The 21155-nt window shown below is 32.7% G+C and overlaps 1 protein-coding gene across 3 annotated transcripts in view; it reads right to left on the bottom strand.

Annotated features, from left to right (window-relative positions):
- Positions 1–7553: 7553 nt before the first annotated feature.
- The window catches only part of LOC141448055 (uncharacterized), a 326177-nt gene continuing 312575 nt past the window's right edge, over positions 7554–21155 (bottom strand). Inside the window, exons 8-11 of one of the 3 annotated variants that reach the window (XR_012454815.1) lie at positions 20840–21004; positions 19468–19680; positions 10160–10258; positions 7802–7841 (exon numbers count right to left, since the gene is read on the bottom strand). Coding sequence is in view for 2 of the 3 variants with exons in the window: in XM_074116095.1 (XP_073972196.1) it covers positions 7682–7841; positions 10160–10258; positions 20840–21004 (424 nt within the window). In the remaining variant the exon portion in view is untranslated. Of the gene's footprint in view, positions 7842–10159; positions 10259–19467; positions 19681–20839; positions 21005–21155 lie in introns of all 3 variants that reach the window. The other 2 variants (XM_074116095.1, XM_074116094.1) reach the window with 2 other exon arrangements.

Genomic DNA, 21155 nt, shown 5'->3' with positions numbered 1-21155 from the left:
AAAATTTCATATAAACTATGGCTCGATTCGGTTCCGTTTTATAGATATTTTTAATTTTATGTTTAACTCGTTAAACGAAAATCCTTTCTTTTGAAATTGGTACCTAACACTCATTTAACATCATATTCATTTTTCTTCTTTTTATTTTATTTTATTATTTATAATGTAAATTTTATATTTTTGAATATAGTTCTTAATTAAATTAATTATTAAATTACACGTTTGCAAAAAATCGTACTGGATTTGATGATTCTGATCAGTTATATTCTTATGGTAGGTGAATTCCTTTCATAATGCCGACGCTGTTTTGAGGCCTACTTTTTTTGCAATTAATAACAGATTTCTGCGTCAATTTTAAACATAACCTTAATTATTGTATACCGTTCGAAAGGTGATCGTATGTAGATGTTTTTCCTGAATAGTGCACGGTTTTTTTCATATAAAAAGTTTTTGGGAAAATTAAAGTCAAAGTTTTTGGAAAAATTTAGAAACTTGCTATTTCTTATGTTCGGGCTACAAAGTAAAATACTTAATATTATTATTTTGGAATACAAATTAGCTTATTTAAAAGGAAATTTAACCTTCTTTCTAATGAGCTTATTAAAATAGCTGTAGCTTTAATAGTTTGAGAAATATAGACATCTTGTTGCTAAAAAGTAGTAACACCTTGAAAAAACATAAAATTAAAAATATCTATAAAACGGAGCCGAATCGAGCCATAGTTTATATGGAATTTTTTGTTGCAAATGATGCCCAGAATCGCCTCCCGAAGTTACCGTAGTCTTATGCTGAACACCCTGTATAGTAGAGGGATGAATGTGTGAAGCGAATGTATTTATAAGTAAGAATGGAGAGTGAGTGATATTCTAGTGATAAGCATCTAGACGATGCTGGCTGTATGGCGAAAGCCAACGCCAAAAAAAGGGGGGGAAAAATGACAAGAGATTCTACTCGTCGTACAAGAAAAAAAAAAAAATAAAGATTGTAAACTATACTAAGACATTATGGTTAAAAAAAAGAAAGAAGAAATTGTTTGATCTACATTAATTATTTAATATTTTCTTAAAAATATTAAATAAAGAAATAACCATAAAATTACAAGTAAGTAGATTTTTGAATTAATTTTAAGACATCACAAAAGATGAGCTTTAAATTTAAGTAGATTTTGCAATATTTTTTAATCTTATTAAAACTAACAAAGTTATTTATTTCTAATAATTTTGTACATAATATGATCTAACGTGCATTTAAGACAATAAAAATTACACATTATAGGCAAAATTTGTCTTGAAGAAATGACGTTAAAGATAATGTAAAAAAATTTAAATCTTGACGTCTTAAACAGTTTTTTTAAACAGTAATAGTAAAGAAACAAAAAGCATTTAAGATTCACTTAATATTTTATACAGATTTGTCAGTTGTCATGAATTCATTCAAAACCATTTGAACGAAGCATCAAATTATTTATTCTTTTTAAAAAAATGTTAATAATTCAAAGACAGGTGTACTGAGGACAGAGCTTAATTAATGCAAACATCTATAAGTGATTAAATTCATTGTTCAATTGTTAAATTAGTACAGATTCTAACGAATAGCTGCAGCTGCAAAGCCAAGTTTACTGGCCTCTTAAAGTGTCCATTGTATTCATTTATTGTTAAAAATGCATTGTTCAATGGATAAATGGCCACTCATTTTCTTGTTCATTCGATCAAGATTACAGCCTCCTACAGGAAAAAACAGATATTATATCCAACTATTTACACTACGCTTGGATTTAAGACATCAAAATATGGCCATTACATATTTCACTGGATCTCGTTCCTCTTTATATTCCCTCACACCGTACTTAATTCTTTGACAAATCTTTCTTAATACGCGCTACCTCTTTGTGGAACTCCTTACCATCATCTGTCCGCCATGCTTCTACCCTATCAATCTTTAAATCCCTTCTGTTCAATCATCTCCTTTCAACCCAGCTTCCTCAGAAATTATGAATGCATTTATATCCTTAATATATATTATTATTTTTGTAAATACTTGCCTATTTTTTGTTTATAAATATCTGAAACAGGCCAAACCAATAGGGCCTCCAAATTGTACAAGTATTTATTCTTAGGGGACAATAGTCCCAGAATAATAAATTTATTATTTTCTTTCCTACTTATTTGAAGTGCTTCAATGAACAAAAAATTATGTAGTTATTCTTCTTGTTTTAGTGCAAACATTTTTGCAACAATGTACTTAGCTAATTTGACTTAAATTAGCTTCAAAGATGTAAATGGTGCTACATTACTTTACTAAATAGCTCTACAGCTCTGGTAGAGCCTTGGTCTCCCGGACAACCTCGAACCACCTCTCTCTGTCCAGCGCCTTCCTCTTCCAATCAGTCACACCCAGCTTTCGCAAATCAGCCTCCACATCCTGCATCCAACGCCTTCTTGGCCGCCCTCTACCTCTAGTACCCTCAATTTTGCAGAAAAGCAGTTTTTTTTTGGCATCCGATTGTCCCCAGCATTCGCACCACATGGCCCAACCATTCAATTCTTCTCGCCTTTATGAATTGCACTGTCACTTTCCTGATACATCTCATCTCAGCTCATTGTTCCTTCTTATTTTCCACTCTCCCATCACCAATTTTGGCACGTATATCTTTCTTAAAATCTTCCTTTCAAATATTCTTAACTGATTCACAGTCGCCACAAAAAGGGTCCAATGGAGATACATTGAGTTGGAAAAAGATCTATAGTGGCTTCTTTATGACTCAGTTTTAAGTCGTTTAAGCTAAATTTGATTCTGAATTTGAGAGATTTTAAACTCAATAAGCTTTGTGGGTACCAAATGGATAGCTGACCTCAACTTTGCAACCCAATTTGAGTAGGATGAATGTTTGGTGACTTAGTAGTATTATCAGTTGGAAAACAGTTTTGATCCATGAAGAAATGTCGATCCTTATTGCCCTTATTGCTAATAAAAAATATTTTACTGAAGGAATCATAGACATTCTAAACTGGTAGTGTATATATTGGTGAAACATTGTATAATTGTGGTAATTTGGATTAGTAAAGCTTGCTTAAGAGCAAAAAAATTTTCAAAATTCTACACCATAAATTGAGTAATTCGATATGAATTAGATTAGATTTTTAATTGTATCAATAAGAATTCATGAGGAGAAGATCTGACGATTAATAACTAGAGAGAAATCTCTAAGATGACTGAAGATTAACTGCAAAAGAAAAATGAAGGCAAATGAAGTGTAAGCGGTGAATGTTATGGACCGCAAGACCTAGTGGAAGATCTAGGAAACAGATTGGAAGAAGTTTAGCCCAGGAGAAAGGAGTTTTATTAGGGTTAAAGGTCAAAAGATCTAAAAGTAGGGAACTTCTTAACTAGGGAACTGGTCAAGGTTATTAATTTAGAATTATAACAAAAAAATTAAGAACAAGTTTTTGTTTTGTTACCCAAGATGAAGAAACTGTAGACTTCAGAGGCCTGTTTTACTTGATGAATATCATTTAAAAGTCATTTTATGAAGAACTTAAAAGGTAAAATTCTCTGCAAATATAAATTTTTGGTTTTAGTAATACTAACTTGATTAATGTGGTAATTGATATATTTTTAATTACTTAATTCTGTAAGTTCTCTCGATTTGATTAAACTGTGAGATTAAGTTTTGTATGATGTAAGTGTGCTAATAGTTAGTTCTCCTTAATTATGCATAAAGGTGACGTACTCGTATACTTGACAATCATCAATCAATGTTTGAATTATTGATTTAATCTTAGCATTACAAGAATCCTATACTAATCATGCGAAATAATTTTGAACGCAGCTTTAAAATAAGGAATATTGTACACATAAAAACGATAGTGCACATATATTATAGTGATGTTCAAGTGTAGTTCTACTTTATAAAGAAAAAGGACCTGCAATAATAAGAATCTAGTAGGTAGCAAAAAAAGGGGGCTTTAACCCAAACTTGGGTAAAGAAAATACCAAGAAACTACAATATACTTCTTTGCCTTCAAAAAAAAAAAAAAGTAGGTACTAAGTATGTACATCTGGAGATACTTTGTTGTTTTAGTACGTTCTACACATTGTAACAAACATTTCTGTTGTAAATAGGCTTATATTTTTTGGGGGGAGGACGTGAGATTGTAGTGTTGGTTGCAACATGATGCTGTATTGGTAATGTACTCGTACCTCTACGTGTAGACACCGAACGTGTTCTATTTCAGCCATATCTAAACACAGTCTATTTCAAGAAATCATAGGAGAAACAATTCTTCTAAATGGCAGATTTTTGTATGATTTTTGCACATTTTACTGTTACCGTTAACACTATTTCTAACTATAACACACCGTTATAAGTTTTACCTTTAAGGAAATTAGAAATGATTGCCAAATTCAGTATTTTTTTTTCTAACTAGGCTACTTACATCATCTTCCATCTTGATGATGATCTCATAGTCCCCAAAAATAGAAAGCTTGGCTAAAACATGTAAAAAAAATAAGCCCGAAATAGGCAATAATTCCTCGTTCCTCTTGGAAGAACTGATGAATCTTGAATGAGTACCAAAAAAAAGATGTAGTGTAGAAATCTAAAATGATTTTTTTAGGTTTTATAATTTCTTCTTTTGTGGTCACTTTGACTTTTTAAAAAGAAAAATCATTGTTATTTATTTTCTTCTTAGTATTTGATTATTAACTTTTGCAAGATTAAATCAGAGTACAAAGAAAAAAAAAGCAAAGCTATAGCGTTGGTAGTATGGTGTAACGTAATGAACAAAAAGTTGAAATCTGTAATGTAGAACTTAATTATTAAGAATTCACCGATTGAATACTATCTTTAATTATTGCTGGTGAGAGATCGATTATCATAATAATGAATTTTATTTTGCTATAAAAACTAAATGCCCCTGTTAATAGGGTTCGATTTACAAGAAGAAGATTAGATAAGAAAGCAGGACGGGATCTATGCCCCCAAGACACCGCAGCAGCAAGAGATTTATTGTGCCTTCCCTGTTTTTGGATCTAGTAGACGAAACCTCCCCCTACTAAAAAAAGGTCGAAGACTTTCCCTACTAGTTCTTTTTGCACTCCTTTTGTCTCAAATAGCCAAAGGTTTGATAGTACAACCGCTCAATTGCTAAATACCCAGTACCCTGAACAAAGGATTCGATTTACAAAGTACGTAGTCAATTAACACTTCCCAATAAACTGTAAAGAAAGAGATAATTCATTCATTGTAAATGATCTTACCTTAAATGATACAGCAAAAGAAAAGAATTAAATACATTTTTCATTATTATTTATTGATTTGTAAGATACCATAAGTGGTGTAGAAACTATCTTCAAAATGTTTACAATGATCGGAAAACTCCTCATTTTCCTCAAAAGATATTTTGAACAGAAGTTTTAGGTATTTGTACCCATAAATGTTTGTATATTAATAAAACTTAATGTGTATATTTCAAGAAAATTAATTAAAAGCAGGTGGCTATTCCATTTTTAAAAGGGAATAGCGTATGTGCCCTTCAACCTTTAAAGAGTTAGTCATATCTATTTATAGTTTTTCTAGGATAGCTCCCCTATATGCTTTCCATTTTAGAATATACAATTTTTCTAGTGTTCAGATTTTCTATGAATAATGAATTTATATTGGATGTTGTAGAGGAAGATTTATGGTGAGATAGATGTCTGTATGTACCATTGATGAAAGAGAATAAAAATTATTACATCTGAGAAGGAAATTTCATGATCCGGATTTCCAATGTTGGAGCGAAGATATGCAATAGCCGATTATTGCAACACCCAATATCAATGAAACAAGTATCACACTAGTGATACTTGTTTCATTGATATTGGGTGTTGCCTTTCTTACGTCGTTTTTAAGGTATTTAAAAACCCTTGGGTAGTATAGAATTGTAAATCCAAATTTAGTTGCTCCAGTATTAGTTACTTTAAGGCGCCACGGTAGCCGAGTGGTTAAGAGGCGAGACCTTCAAAGCTAAGATGTATTGTGGTACTGGGTTCGATTCCCTGGTCTAGGCCTTGGATTTTATTTAAAGGTTTATAAAAAAAATTTTACAGTAAAGTATGTTTGCTAGTCGCCTCCGTCCACGACACCTAATTGGTAGTTGGACGTAAAGCCCGCCTGAAAAAAATACTTTACTTTTACTATAAGTTACCTTACTTTTGAACATCTGTCAAGTAATAAAGGTTTCTTTACTTTTTGTCGTCAAAGTCTTGTTTGCGGATTAGCGTATTAGTCAATTTATCCATGTAGAGCCCTAGTTACATGACAATCTCGGCGCAAGGAATAGCAGTTTGTTTTAGATAAACTGAAGGGTAAATGGTTAGTCTAAGAGCAAGTGTTATTTTCTTGGCATTTATGAATATTTTACCTTTATTTTCCATTTTCCAAACCAGCAGTCCAGAAAATTTGTTTTACTGCGCTGGTGTAAGTTGATTGTGCTTGGTCAGATAGAGGAGAATGGCAAAATGATGTCTTGAGTAAGTGTACGTTGTTAGGATAAATTAGGGAAGTAGGTAGGAAAGATGGAAAGTGAAGAGTATAGGCCCAAGAATACTGCCTTGGGAAACACCAGCCTGTTCTCGGAGAATAAGGAAGTGTAGGAAGGAAATCCTTTTATTAACCCAGAAGTATAGCTCCTTTCACTTATATGTAATTTACTTCATTCTATTTGGTAGTTTGTTTCTTAAAGAGCCCTAATATGGGTCCTTATTTTCATAAACCCACTAAATAAGTGGAGAAAAACCCTAGCTAAAAGCCCTCCCTTAGCTATAATCTGCCTAATAAACCCATTATAAAATTTCTTTAAACTTTTATTTTACCCAAAAATCCCTTCAAGAATACCGTAGCCTGTTTCTACCATTAGAGCCAATAAATGGGTACCAATAACTACCCGGGTTTCGAAACACCCGTTTTCCCAACTTCTTCATACCTTCAGTTTTGTTGGATACTAAAAACTCTATTTTCAACTATTTTGGCTTAACTGGTAGTAGTCTTTATCTACAATAGTTCAAATCATAGTTTATACTAAAAAAAATGATATTCACCAAGCCTAACTTAACTAATAACAGCTATACTTACAGAAAAATTTAAGCCTTTATTTCTGTGGGCTTAAAACCTTGATTACTTTCATTGTTTTAAACTAAAATTCTGTAAGCGTTATCTTGTTAATTGAGCTTTGAGAAAATAATGAAAGGTAGAAGAGATAATAACTGAGAAATCTCCGATGAATATTTCCATATAAACAGCATCACTTGACGTATAAAAGGGTGACATTCCCAGATGTTCGAGTTCTCCTTGATTCCTAGTTTGAATCTTCTTTTTACTCCATTCTTCTCCAATTGTTGCGACTTCTCCGTTGCGAAATTTCGCTTACCACTTGGTTATTCTTTTGTCAAGAATAGTAGTTGCCATTAAGTTTTGTTAATCTGTTGTCTTTGTTTCAGATTCTTACTTTTTCTTTTTAAAGTATTTATATCAATGAATGGGAAAAAGTTTATGGGCTTAAAAAAGACACACACATTAAATAATATTGTTTATTGAGGAAACATAAATGAAAGTATCATTTAAATGGATGGCAATAATAATTTAAATGAAAATAAGAAGCTAATAAAATACTAGGTTTTCTTAATGGGACACCAGATGACACTAGTAATAACGCCTGAGTATAACAAGAAGTATGAAAGCTGTAACGAGCAATTTAAAGGTGAGTGATTCATGATTATGGTAGGAAGTTAGTGGTCCATTTTTGAATATGTTGTACCATGAATATGATTCACCAATTCTGGAAGTCATGTATAAAGTCCATCTGTAAATAGAAATAACAGGAGGAGAAGCAGTTAATAAATCTTTCAACAGAAATAAAGGGATCAATACAGGAGTATAAACCAAATTCCTGGTCTAAAATTACGGGAACATTATTTCCAGGATTATTTGATGGGCAATATCTTTGCAATAAGAGATTTTTACTCAAGTGCTTGTTGGAAAATGTTTACTTTTCTAGGTATTTTCCAGGTAAAAAAAGAAAAAAAAAACACAGGACGGCTTTTTTCCATTTTCACATCTCCTAGAGTGACAACATAAAATTCTTTTTTATTTAAATTTTTATAAATTCACCATTAATGAGATCGACGTCTCTGAAGCAACTAACTTACACCACGATGATGGTAAAAAGGAAGGATATTTAAAAAAAATCATCATATTTACTGAACTGGGAAATCGCCTTATTAATTATTCATTCTGTTGTCTACTCAAATGTATTTATTTTATTTATTTATTTATTTATTTTTGTGGACATCTTTAATGAAGGCGTTTTGGTGCAGACATCAAGCCATAAATAGATCTGTTTCAAGATAAGCTTATAACAAGAATTGTTGAATGTGACAGATAAAATATCGAACAATTTGATTACATGATTGTAGCTGTCACATTGTTGTAGGCTTGGGGGCAGTAAATGATGGTGATTTGAATTGATTGATTGAAAAGTTTGATTTAATGATGGAGAGTTTATGAAAAAATCTATCAGTGGGTTTGTTTTTTCTTTTATTTTTAACACAGTACAGTAAATTCCTTTTTATTCAGTTAAGCTTTCCGTTTTAATGGGTACATTCACTAAGCTTGAATTCTCTCTTGGAAATGTGGAAGCAAGGAAATCATTGATGGGTTGTACTTGTAACATACATATATCTATGTAACACATAACATATATTTGCAAACAATGTTTACAAAACAGGACGCTTACATTTATTTAGTTGCTTTTTTTTTTACACGGTTAAGCTTCCTTTTAGATAAAGTTTAAACTTTAAAGTTTTTTACGTAATTTAATGTAAAAACAGCCAACAGCAAGATGTGGATTCAAAAAAAAAAAAAAACACTACAGTTTCAGTCTATTGACTCCATGATTGTAGGATGTACAAGGTGATAAAGTCATCAGGAGTCTGAGGAATCAAGAAAATTTGTAGCATCGTGGGGAGTTATAAAGTCAGGACACTGGAGTTAGTGGGGGGGGGGGGGATTGCTTGTGAACATTGTGATAATATCAAAATCATTAGCCAGTTTCATAAATATTTAGAAATAGAAATAGAAAAGAAATTTATTATTCTGGGACAATTGTCCCTAAGAATAAATACAGGTACAAATAGAGGCCTTAACAGTTTGGCCTGTGATTAAAAGAAAATAAATAAATAAATAAGTATTTATTAAGGAAATAAATTAAAACAATTAGAATTTCGGAGGAAGCTGAATAGAAAGGAGATAACTGAATAGACGGGATTTAAAGATAGATAGGGTAGGAGCATGGCGGACAGATGAAGGCAAGGAGTTCCAGAGAGAGGTAGCACGTATTAGGAAGGTTTTTGTCAAAGGATAAAGTACGGTGTGAGGGAATATAGAGATCAGAGGATCAGAGATCTAGTATTTACGGGAATGGATGGAGGATTTAAACTTAAAGAGTTGAAAAATATAGGAAGGCCTTTGAGACTGGATGACTTGAAAAAGGAAAGAAGCCAAAAAATATTGGCGGCGATAGACAGGAAAAAGCCACTTCAACTCATCGTAGCAGTGCGAAATGCGAGAGTCTCTGGGCAATGCTGAAAATAAATCTTATGAAGCAGTTCATGAGGCGCTTGAGCTTAGCTTCAATATCACCAGAAAGACCGCCATACACTAAACAACCATAGTCGAAATGGGGGAATATAAGAGAGGAAACTAAGAGTTGCTAGTATGTATTTACATCCAAATACGTCCATGTATGGATGGAAAATTAATGCCAGTTTCAGTCATTATATATTTTTATTATGCCGAACTTTCGACCTAGGAACTAGGTCCATCTTCAGGGCTGTGGAACTTATTTACTGTGTAGTAACAATAATTATATTACACTTTAAATATGTTCCACAGCTCTGAAGATGGACTTAGTTCCTATAGGTCGAAAGTTCGGCATAACAAAAATATATCATGACTGAAACTGGCAGTTATTTTTTACATCCTATTGAAAGTATGAAACAGTCACCAAAAAATAATGAACAGTAATTACATCCATGTAGTTTAGCATTGAAAATCTTTTATCAGACTTCTTTGCAAAAGTTGAAATCTTTTTACCCTTTGATAAGAAATCTAAGACAATACCTGGAAGCATCTGATTTTGGCTCTGCTCTTCTAAACAACACCGACCAAAATAGATCACAGTTTGGTTTTTGATCCAAATTACACACACCTTCTTCGGCTCTGTGAAAATTAGGAGAAATTAAAAGTGATTACAAAATAAATCTATTTTAAACATACAATAGAATTTAAGAAATAAGATGCTGTATACTGTCAGTGTTTCTACATAGATGTTAGTTTTAGAAATAGAAGGTGGCTGTAAACCACTTGTGGGTTTACTTTTGGCATTTTGGGCAAAACAAACTTGCAATAGGAAAGCCAATTGGTTATTTAAAGTACAACAATTATCAGTGGTTGAAGAAGATTTGGGGAAGATAACATTTAGTTCTGTGATTGGAGGAATGATTTTTATTTTTATTTCTATTTTGTTAAACCTTCTAATCTAGCTATATTGTGATTTAACTGCAACTGTAAATTGAAATTGATCCCAGGTATAGGAAATGTATTATTTAAGTAAGAATCTAAGAAAAACCACTTTGTAATTCGCTTCGTTAAAGAAAGTTTTTTGTCCTGGTAAGATTATCAAAGCGCTTTTGATTGCTTTTGGACAATGAACTAGCCACTCCTTAAGGTTCCAGTCCATCTCTGGAGAATCCTGAATCCTTTATGCAATTATTTATGTTTCACATCCTATTTGGTGAAGCACCTCCAACAGGCTTATCAGATTGCAAGATGTTTTTTTAACACATCCTGTACACGCAACTATTTAAAGAATTGACGTCAACTGGCATACCATTTTCTTTGCATTTTAAGAGCTTTCGTTTAAAGTTATCAAAGTATAAAGTCTTTCATTTCAATTGTTCCCTAAGTGTTGGCAGATTTATTATATTATAAATGAATAGTTTGCAGAATATTTTGTAACTTTGGTTACTGCGTATTCTTCAAATTAAATTATTTCCTAATATATTTACATTTTTGTATTCTTTTAATTGCTAAAAATCATATTATATTTGGTGTATTTGAATTTGTTTATAATTGTAATTGGGTACTACCCGTTTGTATAAATAAATAAGGGTACAAGAAGCAAAAACTTCGAATTGAAATGTGCACTAGAGAAGAGATGCAATGAAAATTTTATTTAAAAAAATAGACAAATGGAGAGATTTAGGATTGAACAAGATCAATGTGTGAAGACAATCCGGAGTTTCAAACCCAATTTATAGGGCTTGAAAAAGCAAAAGCGTGGAGACAAGAAAAGAAAAGTGATTTGAACCGACAGTCGCATCTCTGACTATGCGTGGAATTGCAAAGAATCAAGAAAACTAATCAAAAGTGGTATTCCAAGATTTACTAGTAAGGTGATATTGTTATCCTGTTTGTGAAACAATCTTGGATGGAATTTCGTAAAACCAATCCTTTAAGACATAGTTTCTTGGTATCAAAAAAGGACAGGCTGAAGTGGCTCGGCCATGTTGAACGGATGCCCCATCATCGGGTTCCTAAAAAAGTACTATATGGACAACCGGGGGGGCGCAAGACGTAGAGGTCGTCCCAGGATAAGATGGTTAGATGACGTAGAAAGAGATCTGCGAAAGGTGGGTGTTAGAAGATGGCGCCTAAAAGCCGAGGATAGGGAAGAATGGTACTCTCTCTTGAATGCGGTCCAGGTCCTAATTATAGGACTGTAGCACCACGGGAAGAAGAAGTAGAATCCTTTAAGTAATGCATTGAATAAGTTATCTGTTACTAAAGCTCCCAGGAGGGGAAATGCTAAGTACCATAACTGCGTTTCTAGACAACAATTAACTTTTTTTCAATGATATATTAGGAATTTAATGTCAATTACATTTAAACTTAACTGGAGGCAAGCCGAACAAACAAATCAAATATCTATTTTATGGTAACCAAATTTTGGCTTTTTAAGTTGCCTGTAAATGATAGACAATTAATGTTGTAATTAAAAGTGTTTTCAGCATCAGGACTTTCAGTTATTGTTTTTAGTTCAAATGTTGTTTGATTACAATAATCACCCTTTCAGTTTGTGCATTAAATGTCATTGAATATTAAAATATTGTATTAATTTACTTGCAAATTTCATTTAATCTTTATTGTATTACAATAATTTATGGTATTGCCCATCAGCTGCATTATAGAAATGTAAACTCTTTTTGCAATTTGTCATTGAAAATGCATTCTCTTTGTATTCGTGTTAAAGTTCATTTAAATTTCAACTTCTTGAATTTTTATTAGGCTTACATTTATTTATATTTAAGAATCAGTACAGAAATGGAAATGCAGTCCCTTTTTCTTTTGAAATAAGTCTTTGGAAAATACAGTATTGTATGCATGTCGTCTTAAGCTGTGTATTATTTGATTTTATAATCTGTTGGTTATTTTTTTGAACTTGTCATAAAATGAAGTATTTAGAAAGAAACTATTTAGGAAAACCCAAAAGATTTTTCCATTGAAAATATCATTAACGAAGTGATGGTAAATGGAAAATTATGAAAAATATAAAATATGCTATTTTTCATAATTTATTTAATAGATTATTTTCTAAATGTTATTAATATTGCTTAAAGAGTCAAATTAAGGTATTTTGAAATTTAAATCTTCAAAATAAATGGTTTTTTCGATATTATAATGGTTTTAAATGAGTAAGGTTAGAATTGCTATTTTATTGTCATAGTGGTAGCCCAAACAGGTAGGTCTGTATTCCTTTCACTATATTAGTTATTAAATAGTAAAAAATCAAATAGTTTTATTGTTTTTTAAGTAATAAATTTCATTTTAGTAAACCTTATAATGTAAAAAAGACTATTTAAGCAAAAATAATTAAGTTCTACTGTATTTAAAATATAAAAATGTTTTGAATATTAATAGGTTAATGCCATGAACTTATATAGTTGGCAACTGTGCAGTTCCTATTGGGCATCTAAGTTGTGCAATCTAGCGGAACAAAACTTATGATTTAAATTTCTTAAAATTATTCTTTCAATTCAATATTTAAATTTATAATAGAAGTTATTGTTGAATTGATCTAATAAATCATTTGATTAATACGTGATTGCAGATTACGAATAAGTGGTAGCCATTATTGGTGAAAGAAAAGGTACTTAGTTTTTCAAGTGTCCTCCATTAACATTTCTAATAGTTATTTTATAGATATAAAGAGAGATTATGTTTTATTTTAATGTGATATTTTCAATTTTTCTTGTAAAATAAGTTGTTGAGATTCTTTTACTACTTTTAGTTTTTGAATCATTAACATTCACTTTTAGATTTTGATTCTTTCAACTTATTTCATTCCCAAAATTTATGTCGAGAAATTGAATTCCATTTTTAAAGTTTAAATTAAACATTATCTTGACTAAGTATGATAATGTTAAATTAATGTTAATAATTTTAATAAAAAAAATGTTAAAGTTAATGAAATTATTCAATATAAGTTTTGTTTTTTAACTTTTCAGTTTTGAAATTGAAAATCTTGTGAATGAGAAGGAGAAAAATCACAAAATGAATTCAAAAGAAATTTAAAGTCAGAATATATAAAGAAAGAAAGAAAAGAATTATGCTTTGTTAAAGTCAAACAAACAATTTTAGTGAATAAGGTAAAGCTTGACATTAAATTGATTAACTTTACTTTTTGAATTGAATTAAATGAACACTTGTAATCATTTTTCTTTTAATGAATTACCTTTTAATGAATTTACTTAACTGTTCTTTTTGCTTATTTTGTTTTATCCAGGTTTTACTGATTGTTTTATGGAGAACTTAAAATTTAAAATGAGTTACTGCAACTTTGTGGAGAAGTATCAACAGCTGTATAAGGATGTTCTTCATTTAAGAACTTTTTTGGAATTTCATTAAAAACCAAGTCCCTTGTCTTTCTGCAACAACTTTAGCAACAATAGTGCAACAAGTAAGTCAATTATTTTCACCTAATAAATTCCATATTATTGAATGAAATGTTACTACGATTAATTCTAGTAAATTATGATATTCTTAGCTAAAAAATATATAATAATCTTACGTTAATTATGACTAAAAGTTATGAAGTAAATAGATTTTAGTTCCTTAAGTGAAATTTTCATTTACAAAATAGCTTTTCTTAAAATGATAAAGATTTGAGCAGTAATCTTTGACATGGTTTTACATTCTATTAGAATAAAGTTAAATTATTTGCTTTAATATTTTGATTTAGGGTTATACGAGGGTCGTTTGAAAAGTCCGTGCAAAAATAAAAACTACTTAATTTTTTGGGGTAAACCTTTTTTATTTTTCAACATAGTCTCCTTTTAGGCTTATACACTTCGTCCAACGCTGCTCTAGTTTGTTGATCCCTTCCGAATAATAGGATTTGTCCAAGTCTGAAAAATAGCCATTCGTTTGTGCAAATCACCTCCTCGTTTGAATAAAATCTTTTTCCCGCCAGCCATTTCTTCATATTGGGGAACAAATAGTAGTCCGAGGGAGCCAAGTCTGGAGAATAGGGGGGGGGGGATGTGAAACGAGTTGGAACCCTATTTCCATTAATTTTGCGACCAAAACTGCTGAGGTGTGAGCTGGTGCGTTGACGTGATGGAAAAGGACTTTTTTTGTGGGGCCAATCGTGGGCGTTTTTTCTTGCAGCTCGGTTTTCAAACGGTCCAATAACGATGAATAATATGCACCTGTAATAGTTTTACCCTTTTCCAGATAGTCGATGAGGATTATTCCTTGCGAATCCCAAAAGACAGTCGCCCATAATCTTTCCGGCCGAAGGAACGGTCTTCGCCTTTTTTGGCGCAGATTCCCCCCTTGGTAACCCATTGTTTAGATTGTTCTTTGGTCTCAGGAGTGTAGTGATGTATCCATGTTTCATCCACAGTGACGAAACGACGCTTAAAGTCCTGCGGATTCTTCTGGAACAGCTGCAAACCGTCCGTGCAACACTTTACACGATTTCGTTTTTGCTCAAGCGTGAGCAATCGCGGCACCCATCTTGCGGATTAGCTTTGTCATGTTCAAATGTTCATGGGAAATATTATGTACCCGTTCATTCGAGATGCCCACAGCACTAGCAATCTCACGCACCTTCACTCTTCTGTCATCCATCACCATATCATGGATTTTATCAATGATTTCTGGAGTAGTAACCTCAACAGGGCGTCCACAGAACGTTCAGCGTCACTTGTGCCCATATGGCCACTCGGAAAATTTTGAAACCACTTATAAACTGTTCTAATCGAAGGTGCGGAGTCACCATAATGTTTATCAAGCTTCTCTTTAGTCTCCTGAGGCGTTTTGCCTTTCATAAAGTAGTGTTTAATCAACACACGAAATTCTTTTTCGTCCATTTTTTGAAAATCACTTGATTTCCTCGATTCAAACGAATGCCAAACACAAAGAAATAGACCGATCTGGCTGAAACTTAGTGTGTGTTCAAGAGATGCTACTAACTAAACATAACCTCGATACGCGCCAGTGGTGCTATCTTTCTGACTTTGCACGGACTTTTCAAACGAGACTCGTATATTTCTCCCTTTTCTTTTTTTAGGATCAGTTTTTCTTTTAGCTTTTCCAGAAGCACTTACCAGTGTAATCATGAAAATTAAATTTATGTTTTTTTTTGTCCTCTCTAGAAGTGGTAACCAACCTTTCTATTGGTTGGTTACCAATTTTTCTTTGACCACTTCATCCATAAGAAGAATTCTATTTAGTTCTTAAGGTGTTTTTTTTATTTTATTCAGGAAGTATCAACAACAAAAACTTATTCTTAAGATTTTATTAACTTCTTTCAAATCTGAGAAATAATTATAAAACAACATCGTTGTTGAACGTTTATTATTTGTTTCTTGAAAAATTGAACACCATAATCACAGTTTTTCAAAATACTGCATTTTCACTTTACCAAATGGGCACTTCCGTAAAAGAATTATAATCAATTTTCTCAATCACTTTATAATCCTTTGCCCCAAATTGGTTTCTTCATATAAGATATAAATATTACTTCCTTTTTAGCATCAAACAGTTACCAATATCTCTTTACCAGAATATCTCAACTATAAGTAGTTACACATTGCTTATTAAACACTGCATTTTCTTTGCTCTATTCGGGGGTTCTTGCTTACAAAGGAATTTTTAACCACATTTCCACACATCACAAACAATTTTGTTACCTTAGAGGGACTTCTCTTTCGGTGGTGGTCTTAAAATGCAAAGCTATGAGGTACTCAGTTGGAGTAAAGAAAATGCACTGGTGACCCGGTTGTTTTACACGGTTCTGTTTCTTCATGTTCTTGTTGACCCGGTTAACAAGCAAAATAGCTACTATTAAAGTAGTATTATACTACTACTAGTAGTAGTAGTTGTACTAAAAGTAGTAGTATACTAGTAAAGTTGTAATTTATGCCAACTTAGTACAGCATCAAGTCTGGAACAAGAACAGATTTCCAGAATAAAGAATTGCACTTTTTTTTTTGTATTTTGTTCAACGCTTCTTTGGGAATCGCTGTTTTTTTTAAGCATGCTTTCTTTCATTCCGATCGATCACTGTTTTCTCTGCCAACCAATTCTTCTTTTATTTTACTAGAAAGGCGCCACGATAGCCGAGCGTTCATAGGCTAGACCCGCAAAGCTAAGATGTATTGCGGTTCTAGTCTAGGCTCTTGGATTCTATTTAATGTGTTAATATGAGAAATTTATAATAAAGTAAGTTAGGCGGTTATAGGCTAGACCCGCAAAGCTAAGATGTATTGCGGTACTAGTCTAGCCCTTGGATTTTATTTAATGGTTAATATGAAAAATTTACAGTAAAGTATGTTAGGCGGTTATAGGCTAGACCCGCAAAGCTAAGATGTATTGCGGTACTAGTCTAGCCCTTGTATTTTATTTAATGGTTAATATGAGAAATTTACAGTAAAGTATGTTAGGCGGTTATAGGCTAGACCCGCAAAGCTAAGATGTATTGCGGTACTAGTCTAGCCCTTGGATTTTATTTAATGGTTAATATGAGAAATTTATAATAAAGTAAGTTAGGCGGTTATAGGCTAGACCCGCAAAGCTAAGATGTATTGCGGTACTAGTCTAGCCCTTGGATTTTATTTAATGGTTAATATGAGAAATTTACAGTAAAGTATGTTAGGCGGTTATAGGCTAGACCCGCAAAGCTAAGATGTATTGCGGTACTAGTCTAGCCCTTGGATTTTATTTAATGGTTAATATGAGAAATTTATAATAAAGTAAGTTAGGCGGTTATAGGCTAGACCCGCAAAGCTAAGATGTATTGCGGTACTAGTCTAGCCCTTGGATTTTATTTAATGGTTAATATGAGAAATTTACAGTAAAGTATGTTAGGCGGTTATAGGCTAGACCCGCAAAGCTAAGATGTATTGCGGTACTAGTCTAGCCCTTGGATTTTATTTAATGGTTAATATGAGAAATTTTCAGTAAAGTATGTTAGGCGGTTATAGGCTAGACCCGCAAAGCTAAGATGTATTGCGGTACTAGTCTAGCCCTTGGATTTTATTTAATAGTTAATATGAGAAATTTATAAGTAAAGTATGTTTGCTAGTCGCCTCCGTCCACGACACCTAATTTGGTAGTTGGATGTAAAGCCTGCCTGAAAAAGTAGGCAATTACTTTAGTCTATTATCTTATACGTCCATTGCTTATCCTTCATTCGCATTAAATATCCTAGCCAATACCGCTTGTCTAACTACATTTTTTCCAATATGCTGAACGGCGATCAGTCCCTCCGGTTGCGTTCTTAATTTCTTCAGTATTAGTGTTCATCATCTTGATCTCATTCTGTTTTTATAAAGATCGGATGACTGGAAATATGAATAATGTGATTTTTTTGTTTCTCCAGAGTCTTTGAGATAATGATTTTAAACAACATTAAGAGTTATTATGCACACTCATAAGTATCCCTAATACTTATTTCACTTATTGAAAGTACGGTCAAGTCCGAAGTACTGGACAATATTGCTGACTTTAGCCACACAAGTTTTTTTCTTTTAGAAGCCAGACTAGTTTCGAACTTTCCTCCATCGATTAATTAGTTTGGGGTAGAGAATTGAACTTTAACTGTGTTTCTGCCTTAACTACATTCGCTGATTAAATGTCTATAAGACTTACTACCAAAAAAAAAAGAAAAAAAAGATACGAACTCGAACCCGTCAGCATTTGTCGATCGTGTGCAACCGTGAACGTAGTTGTAGTCAAATTCTTTACAACTAAACGATAAATCAACTTTTGATGATGTATGAAACGCTAGTCAGGGATGCAATAAAACATGCTTGTTACTACGGAAAATCCATCAATAATTATAGGTTTGTAACGTTTTTTCTGTCAGGAAAACTCGTTTCAGTTAGGGGTTTTTTAGTAGACAAAGCTATAATGGTATAGTTTTACTGTAATGTGTCTTATTGATATCTAAAATACAAAGCAAAATTTAGACTCTCAATTTTTTGTAAGTTAACATTTTGAGCAATGACAAAACGTGCGAAACTTCTTTACAGATTACTTGGACGACGCTCCAAATTGCCCTTAGAACTCTAACGTTTAACATACAACACTATTCTCAAACCTATACTTACTGACTTACGGACTAGAGCTTTGGGGTTCAGCCAAACCTCCTTCGACAGATAGCTGACGCTCCTTTCTACGGTGGACTAACCTCACTCTTCAACAACGACCTCAACATTCCCTTCATAGACCAACTCGCCAAGTCTAAATATCAAAAATTCCATACTATCTCTCAACTAGCTCTAATCCTCTTGTACTGTCTCTTGCTTCTTCTGACATCACTAATACTCCTCGCCGACTGAATCGCCAGTGGCCCCGCGACTTCCTTGTAGTCTGAAGGCCTAAACACCATTACTCTCCTCTCTCCTCCTCCTACCACCTCCTCACAATCTCCTCCTCACATTCTCCTCCTCACACTCTCCTTCTCATATTCTCCTCCTCACATTCTCCTCTCTCCTATAGAGAGTGCTACCACTGGGTAGCTTCTCTCCTCCTGCTCTCCTCCCGCACCAGTTCATCATACTCTCCATATTTACTGATTGTATACTGTATACAGATTGTAAATTAAAAAATAAATTATTTAACAGAAAAAACATTTTTGGTGTTTCTTAGGTGAGTGTCCAATCTCGAATTTTTGGATAGGTGAAGTGTGTTTCTTTTAAAATTGAAATTAAGATTTCCATCTTAAGAAATATGCCTATAACCTCCCAAAATAACCATTACATGGAAATAAACATTACAATGACGTATTAATGATGCAATTAAATTTGAAAAATAACTGTTTCAAAAATAATTTTTTTTCAAGTACTTTTTATACTTACATATTTCAGAGAGTTTTAAGATATTTTAGTTTGTCAGTTTCTCTTGTTTTCCTTTTTACCGTATTTGACACTTTGCTTTCCGTTCTGTCTTTATCACACTTCCTCTTGTTGGTATGTTTTTTCTTCTCCACCCTTCACTTAAACTTTTCTCTAAAACTCCTTATTTTCACTTTTTAATTTAGTAGCAAGAAGGTACCGGAACTCTTCTTGAACCTTCCATACAAAGTTTTCCGGTGTTAAATTTTTTCTACTGCAGGTGTTTTTCTATCTTATTTTGTATAAAATTGTTTATATATAATATTATGGCGTGAAAAAAAAACAAATATGGCCTGTACTTGTCTATCTGATATCTTGATGCAATTTTCTTGGACTTATACTTTGTATTAAAAATATTGTTGACTTAAAACTGAAAAAAAGTAAAAACTGTTCCATCCACAAAGTGACCTTTTTGGCGTACCGATATTTTTTTAAAACTTGGCCTTTTCCTTATACTACATTGAATCCCTATTAGTGCAGCCCTACATTGCAATGAAGTAATAGTCTGCAAAGGGCCAAAAACTCTCCCTATTGCTATTCTTTTAAATGCTTCAAACTTAGAGATGGATTGTAAGTACTGAGGGCACACCCATAAGACAAAGAACAATGCTCACTATTCATTGTTCTTTGTCCTCTACCACCTCTACAGGGATACCGGTGCACTAGACAGTAATCCATCCATCCCTTCCAGGTGAAGCTGGAGATTTTGTAGTGTACCTTTATAATAGTGAACTCAGAGGCGGGATAATTTACGGAATATTCAGTCTCGTGTGTGTTTTGGAAGCACTTAGGAGCGTTTGTTTACTTTACCAGACCCAACAATTTTAGGAAGAGAAAGCTTTTTCTTTCCTGGTCCCTCCCAGATCTGGTGCTAGCAAAAGCGCCTCTTCAAAATAGGTTGCAGCTGCACCAAGAGTGATCACAGTTACATATATGATACGCAAAGGTAGCGGATCCAACACCTGGACTCGTTGGCGGATTTGAGCCCTAACAAAATTAACCAACCCCATCCTAGACAATATAATGAATATAATACTATCTTTAAAGCAATTCGAAGCTTTAAATATTAATTTGATGTAAATCCAATTCAGCAAAATGGTACTTTCTTTGGTACCTATTTTTGACTAAAGCTTTCTTGCCACGAGCCACCATTTCAAACAGGAAGGAAATCGTAATTTACAGCCTCCTATATTCTATAAACAAACACTTGTCAGCCAAGGCAAAATAATAAATCTTTTATATGGCAGTGGATTTGCCTTAATAGCTACTCCTTCAAATTATAATCTAAGAATGTTAATACGTAATTCTAAGAAGAAAATTACTAAATTATAATTACCTAGAATGAAACCCTATTATCCTGTATCTTGACTTAGCGTACAACAATGGTACATACAGAATCTGGAATTGTAAATGTTTAACGACTTCACAAGGCTTTGTCATGTTTACTTCTACAGCTTCTAGGTCTTCTTCTTCTTCTTCTACTGCATTGTCTTCATTGTTACTGAAAATGACGGCATAGAATTTAAATTAGGCATATTCATGGTAACTATAATAAGAAATGTAGAGCTTACAAAATGACGACATATGTGTTCACTTAAGTTATTGTGTAAACATAACCTGGTTCTCAGTAAAGAGGAAATTGATTAACCACT

This window comes from Rhodnius prolixus, unplaced genomic scaffold (assembly GCF_049639745.1).
Source record: "Rhodnius prolixus isolate KJV_2025 unplaced genomic scaffold, Rpr scaffold_13, whole genome shotgun sequence".
NCBI classification, from domain to species: domain Eukaryota; kingdom Metazoa; phylum Arthropoda; class Insecta; order Hemiptera; family Reduviidae; genus Rhodnius; species Rhodnius prolixus.
The sequence above is the reverse complement of the archived record's forward strand: the minus strand, read 5'-3'. Positions and strand labels throughout refer to the sequence as shown.